This window comes from Perca flavescens, chromosome 8 (assembly GCF_004354835.1).
Source record: "Perca flavescens isolate YP-PL-M2 chromosome 8, PFLA_1.0, whole genome shotgun sequence".
In the NCBI taxonomy this organism is placed as follows: Eukaryota; Metazoa; Chordata; class Actinopteri; order Perciformes; family Percidae; genus Perca; species Perca flavescens.
In genome coordinates, this window is record NC_041338.1 from 19202882 (window position 1) to 19221749 (window position 18868).

At 41.4% G+C, this 18868-nt stretch overlaps 1 protein-coding gene across 6 annotated transcripts in view; it reads left to right on the forward strand.

The window, feature by feature from the left end:
- The window catches only part of LOC114559513 (CUGBP Elav-like family member 2), a 29203-nt gene extending 10335 nt beyond the window's left edge, over positions 1-18868 (forward strand). Inside the window, exons 3-14 of one of the 6 annotated variants that reach the window (XM_028584166.1) lie at positions 3171-3253; positions 4952-5000; positions 5507-5641; positions 6500-6579; positions 7742-7903; positions 9615-9678; positions 11049-11183; positions 11978-12103; positions 12957-13133; positions 13251-13397; positions 15703-15883; positions 16906-18868. In XM_028584166.1, coding sequence (XP_028439967.1) covers positions 3171-3253; positions 4952-5000; positions 5507-5641; positions 6500-6579; positions 7742-7903; positions 9615-9678; positions 11049-11183; positions 11978-12103; positions 12957-13133; positions 13251-13397; positions 15703-15830 — 1286 coding nt within the window. In that variant the 3' untranslated portion in view covers positions 15831-15883; positions 16906-18868. Of the gene's footprint in view, positions 1-3170; positions 3254-4951; positions 5001-5506; positions 5642-6499; positions 6580-7741; positions 7904-9614; positions 9679-11045; positions 11184-11977; positions 12104-12956; positions 13134-13250; positions 13398-15702; positions 15884-16905 lie in introns of all 6 variants that reach the window. The other 5 variants (XM_028584164.1, XM_028584167.1, XM_028584165.1 and 2 more) reach the window with 5 other exon arrangements.

Genomic DNA, 18868 nt, shown 5'->3' on the forward strand with positions numbered 1-18868 from the left:
ATTAATCAGTTGGATTAACCGATTAACAGGAATTGCACTGTTTACAATTTTACAGGAAGAGAAGATTTTATGTTTTTTTGGGTGTCTTGGTATGGAAGCAGACATTTTGGGGTCTTGTAACTTGTCATGGAATGTTGATCTTTATATTTTATAGAGTAAATGATTTGTTTCATTTAAAACATACATTGTTTATTTTATTTGTTAGAATCGTAATAAATTGGCAGATGTAAATTTGTTTGTTACCTTCCAAAAACGTAGACCTTTATATGGCCACCGTTGTCCTCTACCTGTATTTGCCTTGCTTTTAGTGGTCAAGCACTATACACAAAACCCTGTTATTGCCACGTCATCCACCATCACATTTCAGCACAATCCCCTTAGGCAGTGCACAGCATTGCTTGTCTGCACACGCAATGCAGCTAGGTTTGTGCTTACAGATGAGATGATTCAATAGTCTTCTGTTTTAAGGGTTAACAACTTAAAAAAAAAAAAATTGTCATAACCCTGCGTTATAGGAATATTCTTTTTAGTTTACTTTTGCTGTGCTGGCTTAAAAGCAGCATTGTATGAAGGAAGTGTTTCACAACTGCAATTTTTCATTAAGACATCTATTGATGTTCTTACTTTTAGAAATGGTGCTTGAGTTGAGCGTTTCAGTTTAGTTTCCAATTAGAAGAGATGGTGATACCTGCTGTGTCATTGGAAGTGTTCAGTCTCCTGTAACTAACTGCAGGTGACTAAAGTAAGCGACTTTTTCCCTGCTGTAACTGTCGTGGGTTTACAACATTACCCAAATTTCAATTCCCTTGATGGCTGGATGACTCACTATGGGTAAATGCACTAATCCACTCTGGGGTTTTAATGTAGTGGGACCCTGTTTGATGCTGGACTCCGCGTCTAAATGGACCCTGTTTTGGGCTATCAGTGGTTTCACGGCCCTGACGCACCAAGTCGTCCGGAGCTGTTTGGCCGTCATTAAAGGACTCTGGCCAACCATCGGCCATACTATTTGAGCTGTTTCCAGAGCCATTGGCATTATTTAACCCTTATAAGCCTCTGTTCCGTTGATTGAGTCTGTATAATACTAGTGGCGGCCGTCTGAGAGCGAGTGTTGCTTGACTGGCTGTTCAGCCAAGTGAATCAGTGATTTTACCCATTTAGCGCAGTCAGTCCTTATTTTTTTTTCCTCCACCTTTCCTTCTTTTACAAGTGAAAGACATGCTGACAACAACGCTGCTACTTGGAGACATCTTGCCTTTCTGGCACTTATACTCTCCCTCTTTTTTTCCAGAATTCAAACGTCAGTCTACAGCAGTAAATTATAACATGACAACTGTGTTGTCTGTGTAAATAAATCAGATGTCTTTTAAGTGATTAGCAGTATAATTTTCTAAATCTTCATGGGATGTGCAAAAAGGAACCTCTGGATTTAGATCTAGATTTAGATTCCAGGGTTCCTCACTTAACTGTAATTATTTGGCCAAAATAAGCATTTAGTATGTCAAGGCCCTATGGCAACACACCCTGTGACCAGGACAGCATTTGATTCACATGATCTTTTTTACAAAGATAAACACACATCTAATGTGACCAAATAATCCTTAGTGTGTTCAAAGGTATACTAGAACATCTCTAGGGGTGTGTGTGTGTGTGTGTGTGTGTGTGTGTGTGTGTGTGTGTGTGTGTGTGTGTGTGTGTGTGTGTGTGTGTGTGTGTGTGTGTGTGTGTGTGTGTGTGTGTGTGTGTGTGTGTGTGTGTGTGTGTGTGTGTGTGTGTGTGTGTGTGTGTGTGTGTGTGTGTGTGTGGCCAACACTGCAGTTCATTTGGAGGCTGAAGACTTCAAAAACCCCTCTTTTTTTTTTAGCAGAGCCCTCCCCAGTTCTATGTGGAGTGTCAGCTGTGATGGCCTATTGACATGTTAATGCAATGTTAATGTATTCTAATAGATAATCAGGCCTGATCACAGAGTTCTTTGGCTCACTCAGCCTGTGTGAGGTGAATATGTTGCAGCAGCACCCCCACGCCCATCAATTACTGCCGTCCTCCTTTCCCAGCAGTCCTACTTCTACTGGGAGGAGTAGGGGAAGATTATCTGTCCCTACTTCTACTACACCCTTCACCCCCTTCTTATGTCTTAATCTAGCTTTTGTTTGATTTGTTTGTGGAAAATGCTGTAATCCCACTTCCATTTTGGTTGTTTACTGTGCCACATATCTTCAGAGGAGCCATCAGATTTGCGTGTTTTTAGGTCACGTCTACTGCAGGCCATGAAAAAAATCATCTGATAACTATCACGCCTTTCTGGATGGTTTATTTAGCTCCGGTAAATCGGAGGCAGGGCTAAGCAGCAAAGAAAGGGAGAGAGCTCAGCTGGTTGTGAGAGAGAAGAGAGCAGCTCAATGCATATTGGAGTTCAACAGCCCTCCCTGCGGCCTGGGAGCTCCAGTAACAGCATAATACACACTATGTAGGTCAGAGACGCTGCAGTGCTCCACTTCCCCAACCCAGTGAAACTGACAGGCTGGAACGCCACTGGCGGTCTGCTGGGACGGAAGGATGAGAGGCTTTTTTTTTTTTTTTTTTTTTTCTCCTCTCCCTAGCTCTTATTTTCTTCATCCCCCTCCCCCACCTCCTCTCTCCTCCCATGATTCCTCATCCGTGCTTTCACTTCTGCTCTCTCTTGTTGCTTTGTGCTGTTTTCATGCTTCCTGTGTATATATATTTTTTTGTAATGCGACACCACTCTCTGATGTGTTGGCACTGTGCCCTGGCATGCCCGGGCTGTGTTGACCTGCGGACAGTGCATCAGTTCCTCCTGACAGTGACCTGTGGTCACTATGGCCATGTCACACATCAGCCTTCACCTATCTCATTACTCCATTGTCCTCGCTGCAAGCTCCTACATTAGCTGTGTGCACCATCTAACTGTTGGCGCTAAGAATATCCTGTCACATGTTTCTAACATGTGATATGCGGGGAACATACACTCATCCGTTTAGCTTCTTTCCTGCTCTGCAGCAGTCGTGGCATTACATTTACGGTCTGTATGCGCTGTGTTTTTAATGCTGTTTTTTGTCTCCTCCCCCCACCCATTGTTTGTCTCTCTCTCTCTCTCTCTCTCTCTCTCTCTCTCTCTCTCTCTCTCTCTCTCTCTCTCTGTGTGTGCGCAGGATGCTGTTTTGTAACTTTTTATACAAGAAAAGCTGCACTGGAGGCCCAGAATGCACTGCACAACATAAAGACTTTAAGTGGGGTGAGTAAGCACAGTATGGGCTGCTTTTAGCTGCTGAGCCCCTCAACATCCCTGGTGCAGGCTGTGAGCTGTGTGCTGGCCGATAATGAGCTCTCTGCTCACTGAACGCCTGTATAGCCTGAAAAATATCTTGGTTTCCACTATGCACTAACATCACACTGAGGACTGCCCTGATTCTTAACACACTGAATTGATAAGCCAGCTGACCCTACACACATGCATACACATGCAGGTAGCCGATAAAGTGTGCTTGACCAGGCAGCAGGTTATTCACTGAAGCACAAGACCCGATCGCAACAAAGTGGAACAAATTATCAATGCTTGTCTTCATGAATCATTGATGCACATCTACATTTTTATTTTCCAAAGTTGGCGGTATAAAAGGAGGCGAGTTGAAGTATTTTTAACAGTGAAGCCTGATGACAGGGGGACTATGGTCTCTTAATTCCTTACCTGATTTATCTAGAGATAAAGCCCGGTCAACTGGAATAAGTGCCGTTGCTTGTTAAACCCCCACAAATCTGCCACGTCTATACACAGTTCTAAAATACTCCCTTCCAATCAATTGAATCAATAACCAACAACTCCAGCCGTCGATTAAATCAATAGCCCAGTCTATTGAAAATGGAGCCACTGTCAGCGAGGTTACAGGTAAATATTGAAACCGGGTTGATAAATGAGTGTAGCAGGCTGAGTATACTGGCCTAGATCTCTTTACTGGAGGACTATCAATCAGCCAGACATTTCAAATAAAGTGTGGTCTAACAGCTCAGCTCCTGAATCCCAGTACCCGATCATACAGTTACTGGCATTGACTGCAGGTGACTGAGTTTGGTTGGCGTGACAGTGGAAAAGCTTGGTTCTGCTCCTGTTTTCTCTCCTTTGTGTCTCGCTCTCCTTGGTCAGTGACGTTAGCCAATACCCATACTGAGCAGGCCATCTGTCTGCTTGTTTTATTTAGTGCTTTTCAAAAACAAACCCACCACTTTTCATAAGTACAACCTGCTGAAGCATCTCATGGCTAGATTTATTTATTCTTTTTCATGTCACGTGGCAGGTAAAATGTGCTAAAAATATATTCACTTGAAGTTCTGTGAGTCGCCTCGGACAAATGTGTTTATTAAATTAAATGACCAATCCTAAAGCACTTTCTCGCATAATGAACACCGCTTCAGAAAAAGCGTCACGTTCAGAGATTTTAGGCTGTCTCAAATGAGATTTTACACAGCTCAGATTTGCCACACCTTGTTCTAATTGTATGTGCTATAATATATAATCAAAAACTAAGACTTACTGTACATTTGAAAGCCATACAGAACTGGCTTGCTTGTCCACCATATCTGTAAAATTCATCTAAAGAAGATGAGGGATGTTGACAGGAAAAATCAATAATTTCCATCACAAGTCTGCACTACAGTGAGGAGTGAAATTTGATACTGGAGAATTCGATCCCTGCCATCAACTCATACACTTCCTCCTGAATCTGGCAGTGGTAAGGAATGATGGTGTTTTGAGTGCGAGAACCAAACGAGAGGCAGAGAGGAATGCTTGAAGATGGAGGATATATATGTGAAGATATGAGACTCTTGTGATGAGGGATAACAAGGCCAATCACCTGCATAGTTTATAATGGTGACCGGTGCAGTGTTGACCATTTCTTTACCCTTTTTTTTTTTTTTTTTTTTCTTCCTTTTCCAGATGCATCATCCTATTCAGATGAAACCCGCTGACAGTGAGAAAACAAGTGGTAAGTATAATAGGAAGATAGAGTACAGAGATGTCTGTTGAGAAAACATCTTTTTAGATTTAGCCAAGATGAATGTAGTATAAGATTTTAAAAGAAGACGAGGGCTGGATTATGACTGTTTAATGCCAGATAAAGGCCGGAGAGGAACTTAGTTCAGGGAATGTGCAGCAATACACAATTTCTATATAGTGTCAGGGGTTAGGAGGATTAAGGGCTTTAAAAAGCACCAAGGGGAGAAGAGTGGAGCAGGTACAGAGGATCTGGAGGAGAGCACAAATGGATGATAGTTATCAGTTTCGAGAAGTAGACACTGAGGAAAACAAAGCTGCAAGTTGCAGAGATTTGTACAAGAGGCTGGCACCTTGAGTGAGAGGCAAAAAAATGTGGCAGCATGACAAGGAGAGAGCTGGAAAAAGAGAAGTGCAAAATGTAACGCCTGATGTAACTGCCGCTTTCATAGCTCTATAATTGTCTGAATAGCGTTCCTCTTTTTCATCCTTCTGCAGCGGTAGAAGACCGAAAACTCTTCATTGGAATGGTTTCAAAGAAATACGGCGAGAATGAGATCAGGATGATGTTCGCATCTTTCGGACAGATGGAGGAGTGCCGAATTCTCCGGGGACCAGATGGTCAGAGCAGAGGTAGGTGGGCTTTCAGCACAGGCACAGTGTTCTTCGCGTCACAGCCGCCACCTTCAGCGTAGCAGAGTACATATTCTCATCAAGTATTTATACAGGCCTCTCCCTACTTATTCATTTCACCCCCCCACCACCCCCTCACCCCCAAAATCAAGTGCTATTCACCTCCAGTGGCACCCATTCCATCCCCATAGTCTATCCTCCCTTCACTGTTAAACTCCACGTCTCGCAGCGAAGGACACTGCACTCGCTGTCCGGCACAATGGCCCGTCGCCTTGGCAACCACTGGTTGCTGGTGTTCGTGGGCTCAGCTGGCAGGCGGCTCAGCTCCTCCTTTACCGCCTCGTTCATCACACTCTACAAAGGCTAGAATTAGCTTGTCGTTGCATCTCGTGTTGATGTATACGATAAAACCTCACAGCAGAGACAGTTGGCCCTGAATTAATTTTTTTAAGTAAATGTAACCCCAGTTTGAAATGGACCCTAAACACCTTTTTAATGTTTGCACATTTTTCAAATTTTTAGCAAATCCAAGCATTTCAGTGTGTATTTATGTGTGCATTTTATGTGTTTGTAATCACGTGGACTGTTTCACCGTGATACCACATAGTCAAGCCTCTTTGGGTGGCAATTTAATCCGTCAATCACTGTGCTCATGTGACGTGTTACTGTTCTCCTTGTTGTGTTCTTTCTTCGTGTGCTAACCAGTGAGGGTGGTTCTGTGTGCTTGGGAGTTGCCATTCTTTGTACTGTAATGTGTTTTTTGGGGTTCATAACGAGTTGTCCAAACCTTTTGTCTTGTTTTGTTTCTTCTTGTCCCTCCCTCCCTCCCCCCCTCTCCTATTGTTCCCCCCCCTACAGGCTGTGCGTTTGTCACATTTGCTACCAGGGCAATGGCACAGAATGCAATCAAAACCATGCATCACTCTCAGACTATGGAGGTACTGTACCCCTTAGCACCTATTTCTCATTTCCCCCCTTCCCCCCCTCATACATTCTGCTGCCACCATGTGTTGGAAAGATGAAGAACCTGTCCAAACAGATGGAGTCCATTCATCACAGAGCATGAGTCATTTCCAAAACCACTCTTGCTTATTACAAAATTACATTGTCGTCTGCAAAATAATTGAATAAAACTTGAAACCTTGCCTCTCACATAGCTGCTGTATGCGGAGCTAACTGGACACGACGAGAATTGCTGTCTTCTCTCATTTTGGCCTAAACTAAATGCATCTCGTTAATTGATTCTGATAATATTCTAGAGCCTAGCCATCACAGTCTGCCATAATTAATCTATATAATTTGGACCACAGGAAAAAGAGCTCACACCATCGATAGTTAACAAGAATTAACCCAGACTGGAGTAGCAACTCTTAGATTTCTTAAAAAACTGGGTCCATGTCATCGTGTAGCCAATGGTATCTTTGTGGAAGTGGAGCAGCAGTAATTTGACAGCTAGCAGGTCAGAGGCTCCCCAGTGAAGCAGCAGACCAAGTCTAATTAGGAGCCCAACCAAACATAACACTCCTCCTACCAGATTAAACTCAGGCCCCAGTGGTACTGCCACCTATTGCCCCGCATATCATAACCTCCCCAATTCTCAGCTGCCATGGGAGGTGCTGCTGGTGCAGAAGCCATTTTCCCTGTCCAGCCTGGTCCCTGTCTGGCTCTCAACTCTCAAAATACGTTTGCATCGCATGCCTCGTGTCCATGCGTCTGTCTGAACAATATGGGACTGTCTGTTTGTGAGATTGTGTGTATGGTTATGCATTCTTCTTGTTACTGTCTGCTGACATATCCTTGTTTGAATGTCTGTTTTCTAAGTTTTGTCTCCATTTGTTGTCTGCTTGTCTGTGGACTTAATTCAGCTCCTTGAGAGTGTTAAAGATTCACTGTCTGCAGCATTGTCCTGTGCCCCTTTTTGGAATGTGGCCTGGCTCAGCTATGCATGGCAGATGTGTTAGCTTTGATATGAATGCAACATGCATAGAAAGCCCTTTTTGAAAAATTCAGTGCAATCACTGTCCTTGCTTGATGAATAAACTGGATTCTTCTGTGTGCTTCTGAAGCCGTCTAACGTCTCTGACCTCTTCACTGCTTCAGGGCTGTTCCTCACCTTTGGTGGTGAAGTTTGCCGACACACAGAGAGATAAGGAGCAGCGGCGCCTGCAGCAGCAGCTAGTGCAGCAGATTCAGCAGCTCAACAGCGCCTCCACCTGGGGAAACCTGGCCGGTCTGGGGACCCTCACACCGCAGTACCTGGCAGTAAGTGTTGCCCAAACACACACACTGCAGAGCTATACAGTTACTCATGTATTCATGTTTCAGTTTCAAAATGTATTAATAATTTAGCCATATAAGGCAATACATGGAATCAGATGGCAGAGAGGTGTTTTGTGATGGTGTGGGTGTTATTCGGGGTGCAATGGATCACAAAACTCACGGATTGGATCACGGTTTTGAGTCACGGATCAGATACATTTTCGGATCAGCACAAAAAAGGGGGGACAATACATATTTTTAAAATGCTTTCCATTTATAACTTAATGTCGCTAGTAGTAACTTTCAGTTTGTGTTGATTCTAGCGGCCGCTTTGGACAAAAGCGGTAGTGTTTTTACCACACCTGGTGCTGTATTACTAAGTTAGCTTTACCGGGAGGGCATATAGTTGTGATGAATATTTTGCACAGACAGAAAATCATTAATTTACAATAAGAGAATACGTTACATAATTTAATGTAGGCTACTGGCGTACAACCACATCTCTCATTGTAAAGTTATTTCATGAATAAAATGGACATGTTACATACCCGAGGGGGGAGGCATTAATAAAATCTATATAAAAATAGCGTTCTTTTCAGTCTTTTATGCTGTTACAGGTCATTTATGATAATTAGATGAAAAATTACACTTTCAGAAACCTAAAAAGGTACATATAGTAACTGTAAAGAACTATTACATTTAAAATAAATCATTTTAAATTGTTGTTTTAAAGTATGGATTCAGGCACTGTTTAGGCACCAGCACTGTTTTTAAAGTATCGTTTTTAGGACCAGTATTGGGGGGGGGAACCCAAACGATACCCAACCCTAATGGCAGATGTCATGTTTGCTTTTGATGCTACAACATCCTTCTATTTCCCTTAAATCAAATTGTATGTGATATTTGGATAGATGGAAAGAGCAGCTCAGTCAGTTCAGTCGGTTCAATCTAGTTAATGTGCATGCAGTAGCCTCAATATCTCTAGTTTTCCGGCCAGAACCTGCTCAGCTACTCATGTTATGTCCATGTTTAAGTCACATGCTCATTGGCTCCAAGTCAGTAAGCACATGCAGGTCACATGCCATGTGTCCTTCAGCCAGAACACAAACTGAGTGAAACAAGATATTTCTACTCTGAGCCGAAGAGAATCAGTTTAATGTGTAAACCTTTTATTTATTTGCATGCTCAACCATCACACTGTTTATATGTACTAGCCCCATAATAAGCTAATCTTTTTTAATTACTTTTTAATATTAAACATGTTTTGTTTACGAGGGAGTCTATATTGTAAACAAAGTGGCTACTGCATTTCCATCCAGTCACTGTTTAACAAACAGGTGAACAAAACAGGATCACCTAACAATATAATTCAATACAAAATATGCCTGAGGAAAAATCCTGCCTTTTTCAGTTTTTGTTGAGACTGCGTGGTCTGTTCAAACATGAACCTTAACACTTCCCAAATCTGCCGTTTGTGGCAGTTACCAAACAGCTCCAGGGGCATAACCACCTCTTCCTGGACTGGAGCAGACAGACCCTGATTTGCATTATCCAATCTTTGTCTCACATTCACTGTATAATGGCAACACTTGAAATGTCTGTTGTGAAATTCATCAAAACAAGCAACTGATTTATACTGTTGATGAATTTAGACCTAATAGTGTGCCCCCCATTTGATTCTTGAACTCAGTCTTTGTTTCTTTGTCCTCAACAGTTGCTCCAACAGGCCACATCTACCAGTAACCAAGGCAGTTTCAATAATATGCAGAGGCTAGGAGGTGAGTTCACCCTCTCTGATGTCAAGACCACGGTTCTTAAGTCATCCTCAATAAATGAACAAGCCAACACTTCTCATGTCAACAACCTTGTGACTCTGCCTGACGCACACATGTTTTTAACTACTGTAAATCACATTACGCTTTCAGATCAGTGGCACATTCATAATCAGTGCTGTTATTCCAGGCCTGTGTAGGCTGCTTAAAGACAAACATGCAGCACATAACCATGAATTGATTAAATTAAACAAGACTAGGTCAAAACCTAGTACATGGCTGCACCGTGTATGTTTAATGTGCTTAATTGTGGCCAAATAATTACAGGGATATTCAGCGGTAGTGTCTATAATGGGAATATAGATATTACATGGTCATCTGTTGTGTTCCCAGTTTTGTTTGTTTACTGGAGTATCTTATTCCATGACATGGTAAAGAAACATTAAAGACAAATAATTGAGGAGTGCTTTTCACTACCAAAGTGAATTAATGTTACTTTGTTAAATGGACCAGACCTAGGTTGCACCCCATGACAACTGAACCGCATCCTCAAATGTTGGTCTTGAGGAGCTGCAGTATTTATTCATGCATAGACTGAAACCTACACTGAACATTTACTACCACCTGACAACTTTACGGTGTATTTCTTCTCTGCTGTCTCTGTATTGCGGAAGTTAATCAGCTGATTGATGGGTGATAGCAGAGTTAAAAGCCTGTGTCGCGCCAATACATTTCGAAAGCGTAATGGCCTATCGGGAAACGCCAAAACTGACATCATCACGCTCACTCCGACCAGTGGTGGAACTTCATCACAGAAGGAAAGAATTTCGAGGTTATGAGCCTGGCCGAAAAGGCACACCCCATAACTATAGTGAGGCCATTTTTGTATGTTGAAATATTATTTCAGGTCAAATACTAAAAGCAGTACTGCATTTTCCCATTGGTATTAATAAAGTACTCTATCTAATACAACCCTGACACCAGTGTGAAAACTAAAAAAAACACATTTGGATTGTATTTGGTACAGTAATGCCAAAGTGACCAAATGCAATGGCTTGATTATGATTTAACAAAACAATGAGAGATGATGAAAGAACTCTATGGATGGGTTAGATGGTAACCTGACAAACAAGAGTGAATGGAAAACGGCAAGAAATATTACAAGAAAGCCATGTTGTGTCCAGGCAGTGTAAAATAGAGGAGGCTGAGAGAAAAAGTTTTTAATTGACAGTCCCATCTTAAACCGTAAAGATATATTCTCTATGCTTGAATTCTAGAGAAGTTTGTTCCCTCCTAAGACTTTTAGAAAGGTGCGTGTCTGCGAGAACTTTAGCGTAGCTTTGGAAGTCACCTTTGTTTCTTCGTTCTCGCAGCAGGCATGAACCCCCTTCAGCTGCAGAATTTGGCCACATTAGCTGCTGCTGCAGCTGCAGCCCAGAGCTCTGGCAGCCCGAACTCCACCAGCACCATGTCTGCAAACAGTGCAGCCCTGGGAGCCCTGGCCAGTCCAGGTAATAACTAAAACTAAAACCGACATGAGCCGTAGTATGTGCATGTACTGTGTATACAGTAATGAGCACCCAGTGCGAGTCGAACCCTGTTCGTGGTGATTTTTAGTTTAGTTAGAGTACTTGTTTATGGATGTTTTGCTTGCTGAGTTTTTGACCTTGTTTGCTAAATTTACATGTCTGTTATCTTAGTTTCTCTTCAGACATAACCGTTAAATCTTAAGTGTAAATAAAGAGATGAACATACATTTTCAGTTAGCCCTCATGCTGCTGTGATCGTATCAACCAACTGCTCTGCAAACCTCCCTCCGCTATTTGCCTAACAGCCCCCAGCCATTCCTCAATTATTTTATGGGAGTTAATCAGCCATATATACAATTTTATGAGAGCCCCCATTTCCCTTTTTAATATGTGTAAATATACATTGGCTCCATCTGTCTGAGTTTTGCATATTGCTGCTGCGGTAACGACCTCTCCGCTTTAAGAGACAGATTTTTAACTGCCCTCTCACTGCTGTGTCATCCTCTCGTAATCGTAACAATTTGTGGCAAAGATGCCAGACATACAGTATAGAGTGATATGAGGTGTGTTGAACATGTGCTAGTCATCCCTGTGGTAACGTTTTTATTTTTTATTACATATACTATGTGTGTGTGTATATATATATATATATATATATATATATATATATATATATATATATATATATATATATATATATATATATATATATATATATATATATATATATATATATATATATATATATATATATATATTTTTGTGTCTTGTAACAGTTGGTTCAACAGCAGCGTCCAGCGCGGGTGCTGCCATGAACACCTTGGCATCTCTGGGCACACTGCAGGGTCTCACTGGCACCTCTATGGGCCTCAACCTCAACGCTCTTACCAACAGCATCAGTGGTAAGTGTCTTTTTAATAGCTGGTTAAAAGCTAACAGTTGCACACTAATGTCAATGCTGCATTAAGAAATGGTTACCACTATGGAGCAGCGAGACTTAAAAACCTTACTGTTTTGGTTTGCTGGACTGAAAAGCAAATTTTGCTCTGTTCTTGCTGCTGCATGTTAAAGATAGACCCACTTTATTTGGTACACCTGTAAAACTTAATGCAAATCAATAGAACAGTCATAAATTCTACCTTTTACGAAGATGATAATGATCAATTTTGAGAGGTATTTATTCAACTATGTTTTTATTATTGAGGTTTGTAAATTCTTTTGTATTGTTATACTGGTATTTTTATATTCTTACAGTCATTTCGGTTTTTATTCTTAATATGTTAAGTGAGTGTTGTACTTTGAGAGCAAAGATTACCAGAGTCAAATTCCTTGTTTGTTTACGCAAACCTGGCCAATAAAGCTGATTTTGAGGTTGTAATTTGCTGTGGTGTTGGACTGCACTTCATGATATTGAGAGGTGTTTTGCCCATGCCATTTACAAACATGAGGGAGAAAGAATATTAGTAACTCATTTTAATATAATGCAGTCCAGAACAACAATACCACTAATTATGACCTCAGTAATAAACACATTCATGGAATTAACACTTAGGTAGAATATGTGGCAGAGCTTTTGTTCTGGACTGAATTAGCTTGTATAGGTGTACCTAATGAAGTGGCCATGGAGTGTAACTTGAGATTCAAAAGGCTTTGTTTTTCTGCCCCCTGGTGGCAAAAAACTTGTAATTCCTCAATTTTTTGTAAGCTGCAAAATGGGTTATGAGTGTACAACCCATTTGTTTTTCTGTTTCCCAGGTATGGGGGCCATGAACGGAGGCCTGGGAGCCTCCATGGCCAACGGGTCAGCAGCCAGCTCCATGGACGCTCTGACCCAGGCCTACTCAGGGATGCAGCAGTACACCGCCTCCGCCCTGCCCTCCCTCTATGGCCAGTCTCTCCTGCAGCAGAGCATTGCTGGCGGCCAGAAGGAAGGTGAGCATTATCACTTTTGTTAAATAACATTAACTTGAGGATTAACTAATTGTGTCTGTGGGTACATCTTAATACGTTTCTAACTTGAGTCTTGTCCGTTTTTCTTATCAAATGGAGTAGGGCCAGAGGGCGCCAACCTTTTCATCTACCACCTGCCCCAGGAGTTTGGGGACCAGGATCTTCTGCAGATGTTTATGCCTTTTGGAAATGTGGTTTCTGCCAAAGTCTTCATTGACAAGCAGACCAATCTGAGCAAGTGCTTTGGTAAGTGTGTTGGCACCACTGGGCCCTGAAGCCCTCTTTATTGTATAATTGATGTACGTGCCACGTTGTGTGGCACGTGTTCTTAAAGGAACACGCCAACTTATTGGGACTTTAGCTTATTCACCGTCTCCCCCAGAGTTGGATAAGTCCATACATACCCTTATCAGCTCCGTGCATGTAGTAACTCTGTCTGATGCCCCCACCACTAGCTTAGCTTAGCACAGATCCTGGAGGTAACCGGCTCCAACTAGCCTACTGCTCCGAATAAGTGACAAAATAACCCCAACATGTTCCTGTTTACATGTTGTGATTTGTAAAGTCACAGCGTGTACAAATAACAAGGTCACATTAACACAGCCATCTTCTAACAGTATATAAACTGGGAACTATATTCCCAGAAAAGCGAAGCACTGCCGGGCTTCTCAGGTGCTGCAAGCAAATCACTCCGCCCAAGTAGCAGAAGTTATGTAAAATTAATTAATTAGTTTGAATAATGAAATTATGCAACTCAGAGTTATCATGAAATATTGTGTTTTAAGAGTTAGTTTACTCAGATTTAGAGCACTAAATACTCTTTGAGTTAATAAATGATATGTTCGGTTACTTAATTATGGGGTCTTTTGTTTCTGGCACCAGTCTTGAAGCGTAACTCTTGCCAAAATGCAACCTAGGGTCGTTTTGTGAATGTACCCGGGTCAAACTTTAGTTTAAAAGCATAATTAGGACGGAAACGCCACTTTTAAGATTTACCGTTTTTCGGTCAAATGGCCTTTTGAATGGGAGAGCTAGGGGCTCTACTCTGGTCGCATCAAAATCACTATTTTTACAACACTAAGAGGGCTCAACACAACATGAAACTTTGCTCAAAGTATCACCAGGGGCTCTACGCATGAACTTGAGCATTGAGAACATTGTTTGTGTACACAGTTTACTAAAAAAGGTTTTGAACAACTCACTGTAACTGTTGTTATTCTGGTCGCCGTCCATCTCGTAAGTAAAAAATAGTTGAGGGAGGAGAGTAAAGATGGAAAGCTCCTAAAGCTTAGTTCCATATAAATAAACGGATAATTTGTTTTGTCATTTAGTAAAAAACAATATTGACCTTGTAGTTGAAAAAGGAGCCTCATATAAGAATGACATTTCCTCCTATAGAGTCCGTTCATTCGCATTCAGAGATCAACTCTTATTGACTGAGAAAATGGCGGATAGCCTAAACAACAACTGCTAACTGTAAACTGTGTACACAACCAATGTTCTCAATGCTCTAGTAGAGGCCCTGGTGATACTTGGAGCAAAGTTTCATGTTGTGTCGAGCCTTCTTAGTGTTTTAAAAATTGCGATTTTGATGCAACCATTGTAGAGCCCCTAGCTCTCCCATTCAAAAGGCCATTTGACCGAAAAACGAAAATACAGTAAATCTTAAAAGTGGCATTTCCATCCTAATTATGCTTTTAAACGAAAGTTTGACCCGGGGAACATTAACAAAAAGACCCTAGGTTGCATTTTGGCGAGACTTACGCTTCAAGTAATAATTGCAATGGCTTTCCTTTTTTCCAGAATAAATTCTCTCCTTTAAACCCCCCCACAAAATCTGATGTTGTACACCATGCCCTTGAAGTACCAGGCAATGTTGTGTTTAAAGGTCTCGTGGCATGAAAATTTCACTTTGAGGTTTTTTAACATTTAATATGCGTTCCCCCAGCCTGCCTATGGTCCCCCAGTGGCTAGAAACCGAGCCCTTGGTATCCTGTTCTGCCTTTGAGAAAATGAAAGCTCAGATGGGCCGATCTGGAATCTTGCTCCTTATGAGGTCATAAGGAGCAAGGTTACCTCCCCTTTCTCTTCTTTGCCCGCCCAGAGAATTTGGCCCACCCATGAACGAGAGACATCATGGCTTTCAAACAGGCAAAGTGGCAGTTGGTCAAGGCCACACCCCCACCCTCTACCTTACGTACGCTCAAGTCGGTGTCGCCTCAGTGTGTTTTGAGGCAGTTTTTGGGATCTCCGGGACCCGACTGATCAGTCCGACTGCTTTTTTTTCGAACGACGGTTGGCCGTCTGGTTAGTGTGTCAGCAACATAAGGAAAGCTCATTGTGGGACTGGCTCTAGTGGCTGTAATTCTGCACCAAGGCTGAATTTCGGGAAAGAGACTTCAGATACAGTATTAGGGGACCACTAAGGTCTATATAAAAGCCTCCAAAGAGCACCATGTCATGGGACCTTTTAAATGTGAAGGGGGTGTGTTGAAGTTCAAACGGGGTGTCAAATGTATGTAACATGTGCCCTCCACCTTTTTGTTATCAGGGTTTGTCAGCTATGACAATCCTGTGTCTGCGCAAGCTGCCATCCAGGCCATGAATGGTTTCCAGATCGGAATGAAGAGGCTGAAGGTTCAGCTGAAACGCTCCAAGAACGACAGCAAACCCTACTGATCCTAGCCCTGGGGCCTCCCCCCCTCCCCAGCTCTAATGCTAGCACTGCTAGGGTAAGTTCACCCTCCAGCCATGGTCACCACAGCAGAGACTCAGTGGGGCAGGGGGGAAGGAGTCCACCACAGGAGGGAGACTCATTCTACTCCTCTTAATTTAGAAGAAAAAAAAAAATGGTTACAATGATCTTTCCACATTTTACTGTATTTCATTCCTGCGGTTTTATCATGAAATTTGAGTCGGATTAAATATTTTAATGTATATGATTATTTATGACTATCACTGGAGTCAGTGTTCACTGGAGGTATTTTGTGTCACTGTAATTAGTGGAGACCATCAGGTGTGTTTCCATGCCATTTCATTGCCTTCAGGTCAAGCTAGACAGGTTGACTAAGGATCAGTTATTGTGTTGAAGAGCTGAAGCCAGGCCACGTAGACCCAGAGCTTCAACCTGTCTATGGCTTTTTACATTTAGTCTGTCTCATTTGTTTGTCATTCTTAATGTGAAAATCTTTTGCACTCTAAATTCTTAGATCATTGCTCTCTCTCTGTCTCTCTGTCTCTCTGTCTCTCTCTCTGTCTCTCTGTCTCTCTGTCTCTCTGTCTCTCTGTCTCTCTCTCTCTCTCTCTCTCTCTCTCTCTCTCTCTCTCTCTCTCTCTCTCATATATATATATATCTAAGCCATGTTAAGCTAGGCTACCTCTCTTTTCTCTATTAACAACTTCTTCCAGTCATTCCATCCATCCTCCAAGTCTCCTGCAAGGGAGACTGGTTCTAGATGGATCTCTTTGGGTGCCAAGTATACAGCATGTTGGAGTCTCTGCCATATGTCCTGGTGGTGTCCCTTCCTTAAATCTGTGTATTGTTTTTGTGTGTCAGGGGAGTAGGGGGGGATGTTTACCACACTGTCCTTAATGTATGTGGTGATTGGCATTGTTTTTGTTGGTTTTTGTGCCTCATGGCTAAACAATTCTTGTGCTGTGCCCCTAACTTTCTCTTCTCTCCTCTTTGTCTTCTCTCTCTTGCTCTCTCTCTTCCTCTCTCTCTCTTCCTTTTGTGTTTTTGTTCCTTTTTTAGAACAAATCTCCATGCCTGTTTGCTCATCATTAGCCTAGCATGTCTTCATGATGTTGAAAGCCAAGCCAAACTCCTGGCCTCATCATCCCACCATTGTCTGTGATGTCTCTCTAAGCTCGTCTGACCAATACCTGGCCACCCACTGACCCTTGACCTTAGCTCAACCTGATTTTTCTGCATGTGTATTCATTTTTTTTTTTTTTTTTTTTTATAGAAATGTGACAAGTGGGAGAGAGGTCAAGCAAATCAATGTGAAAAATTGCCTGTGTGCATTCATTTAATAAGAGAACTTTTTTCGAATGTTTTTCCTTTTTTTTTTTTTTTTTTTTTTTTTTTTTTGACTGTTTTAAAAACCAACCTGTGGGATTTCGTATTTTTAATTTAGCTTTGTTTTTTGTGTTTCTTTTTACCTCTCTCAGTAAAATTCACTTGAAAGTTGAATACAGGGATTGGCACACAGCTGTGCTATTTGGTGCCATTAGCAATACGTTGGCTTCTTTTAAAAAAAATTTAAAAAAAAAGGCGAAAATGCTACAGGCCACTTTTCAACACTTTTGAAAGTCTGACCAGTAAAACCCCTCTCAGTGCTCTGTAATGATCTCTACATTTTGCGGGCAGTGTGAAGATTTACACCAAGGCTATTTAAAAATATATTTTCTTTTCATTTACAAAAATCCAGTGTATTTACCTTTTTTTGAACTATTGATGGCACAATAAAAGGTACATTTGCTCTGCTTAGAGAAATGACTACCTACATGAGTCAACTTTTTTAGAACTGATTCACAAATAGACAATCTGTGGTTTAAATGCACACTTAGATTACCTATATTTTATACCATTGAATCTATAGAAGTTTAACTAACAGAACCCAGGCAAAACTTTGGGTTTTTTGTAGATTATGTTGTAATGTCATCTGTGTGTGTGTGGGGGCGGGGGTGGGTCTTCAGTGTATTACATTTTTAAAGAGGACTAAAATCAGTTTGATCAGCGTGAAAGTTTGAGGATCATTTATAGTAAATTAAAAACACTTGAAGTCAAAAAATTCCTCTGCATTAATTGTTATTTCAACATCTGGGAAAAAGTAAAAAAAAAAAAATTCCGTAAGGGTCACAGTATGTAGACTTAATTTCTTTTCAGCGTTTAAGAAAAATTTAGTGTTCAACTTCCACGGTACGTCTTGTTGACTTTCTGTGAGTTTGTCATTAATAATTTAATTAATGGATGTTTTACCTTGGTTTAGTTTGGATGCCTCATGTTGAAAGATGATTACAATGTCTGTTAATCATACAGATGCCAGACAATGTATTTTTGTTTTAATTTGATGTTAAAGTGCCCATGTGTCAAACTCAGTGTTTTTGAATTCACAAGTTTTTTCCTGTAATATTACCTAGTTTTCTTTACACACACACACACACACTCATACACGTGACCACACCGTGACACGCATAACACTTTCTGTGGTTGCAAATGTGGGAGCCCCTGAAGAAGAGATCACTTGGACACAACACACGACCTGTGGGTCTCTGCACATTTTATAGACACACGCACTCTTGCTTTTTTTTTTAATTTTAGTTTTTTGCTGATTGTTCTTTTAAGTGACTTCCAGTATCATGTTTCAGTCATACACGATGCACAGCACATTAATACTACTTACCAAGTCCACGACAAATAGTGTTGGTTTACAAATACATTCCATTTTTTCAACACAAAGTTTACATTTAGTTTTTGCCGGGGTGGTATTTTGTCTGTTGTACTACACGTTGAGACAACCCTGGTAAAATAACAACCACTTCACTCCCAAAGAAGGGTTCCCTAAAACTGCGTACCTGGTGGCGCTAAAAAGTTGTCAACTCAGGGGCTTTTTTTGTGTGTGAAACTAGACACTCACACAGGATTACGACACAAAAATGCACAATTATTCATCATTTGACCTTTTCGGTTTGGGATTTTTTTTTTTTTTTTC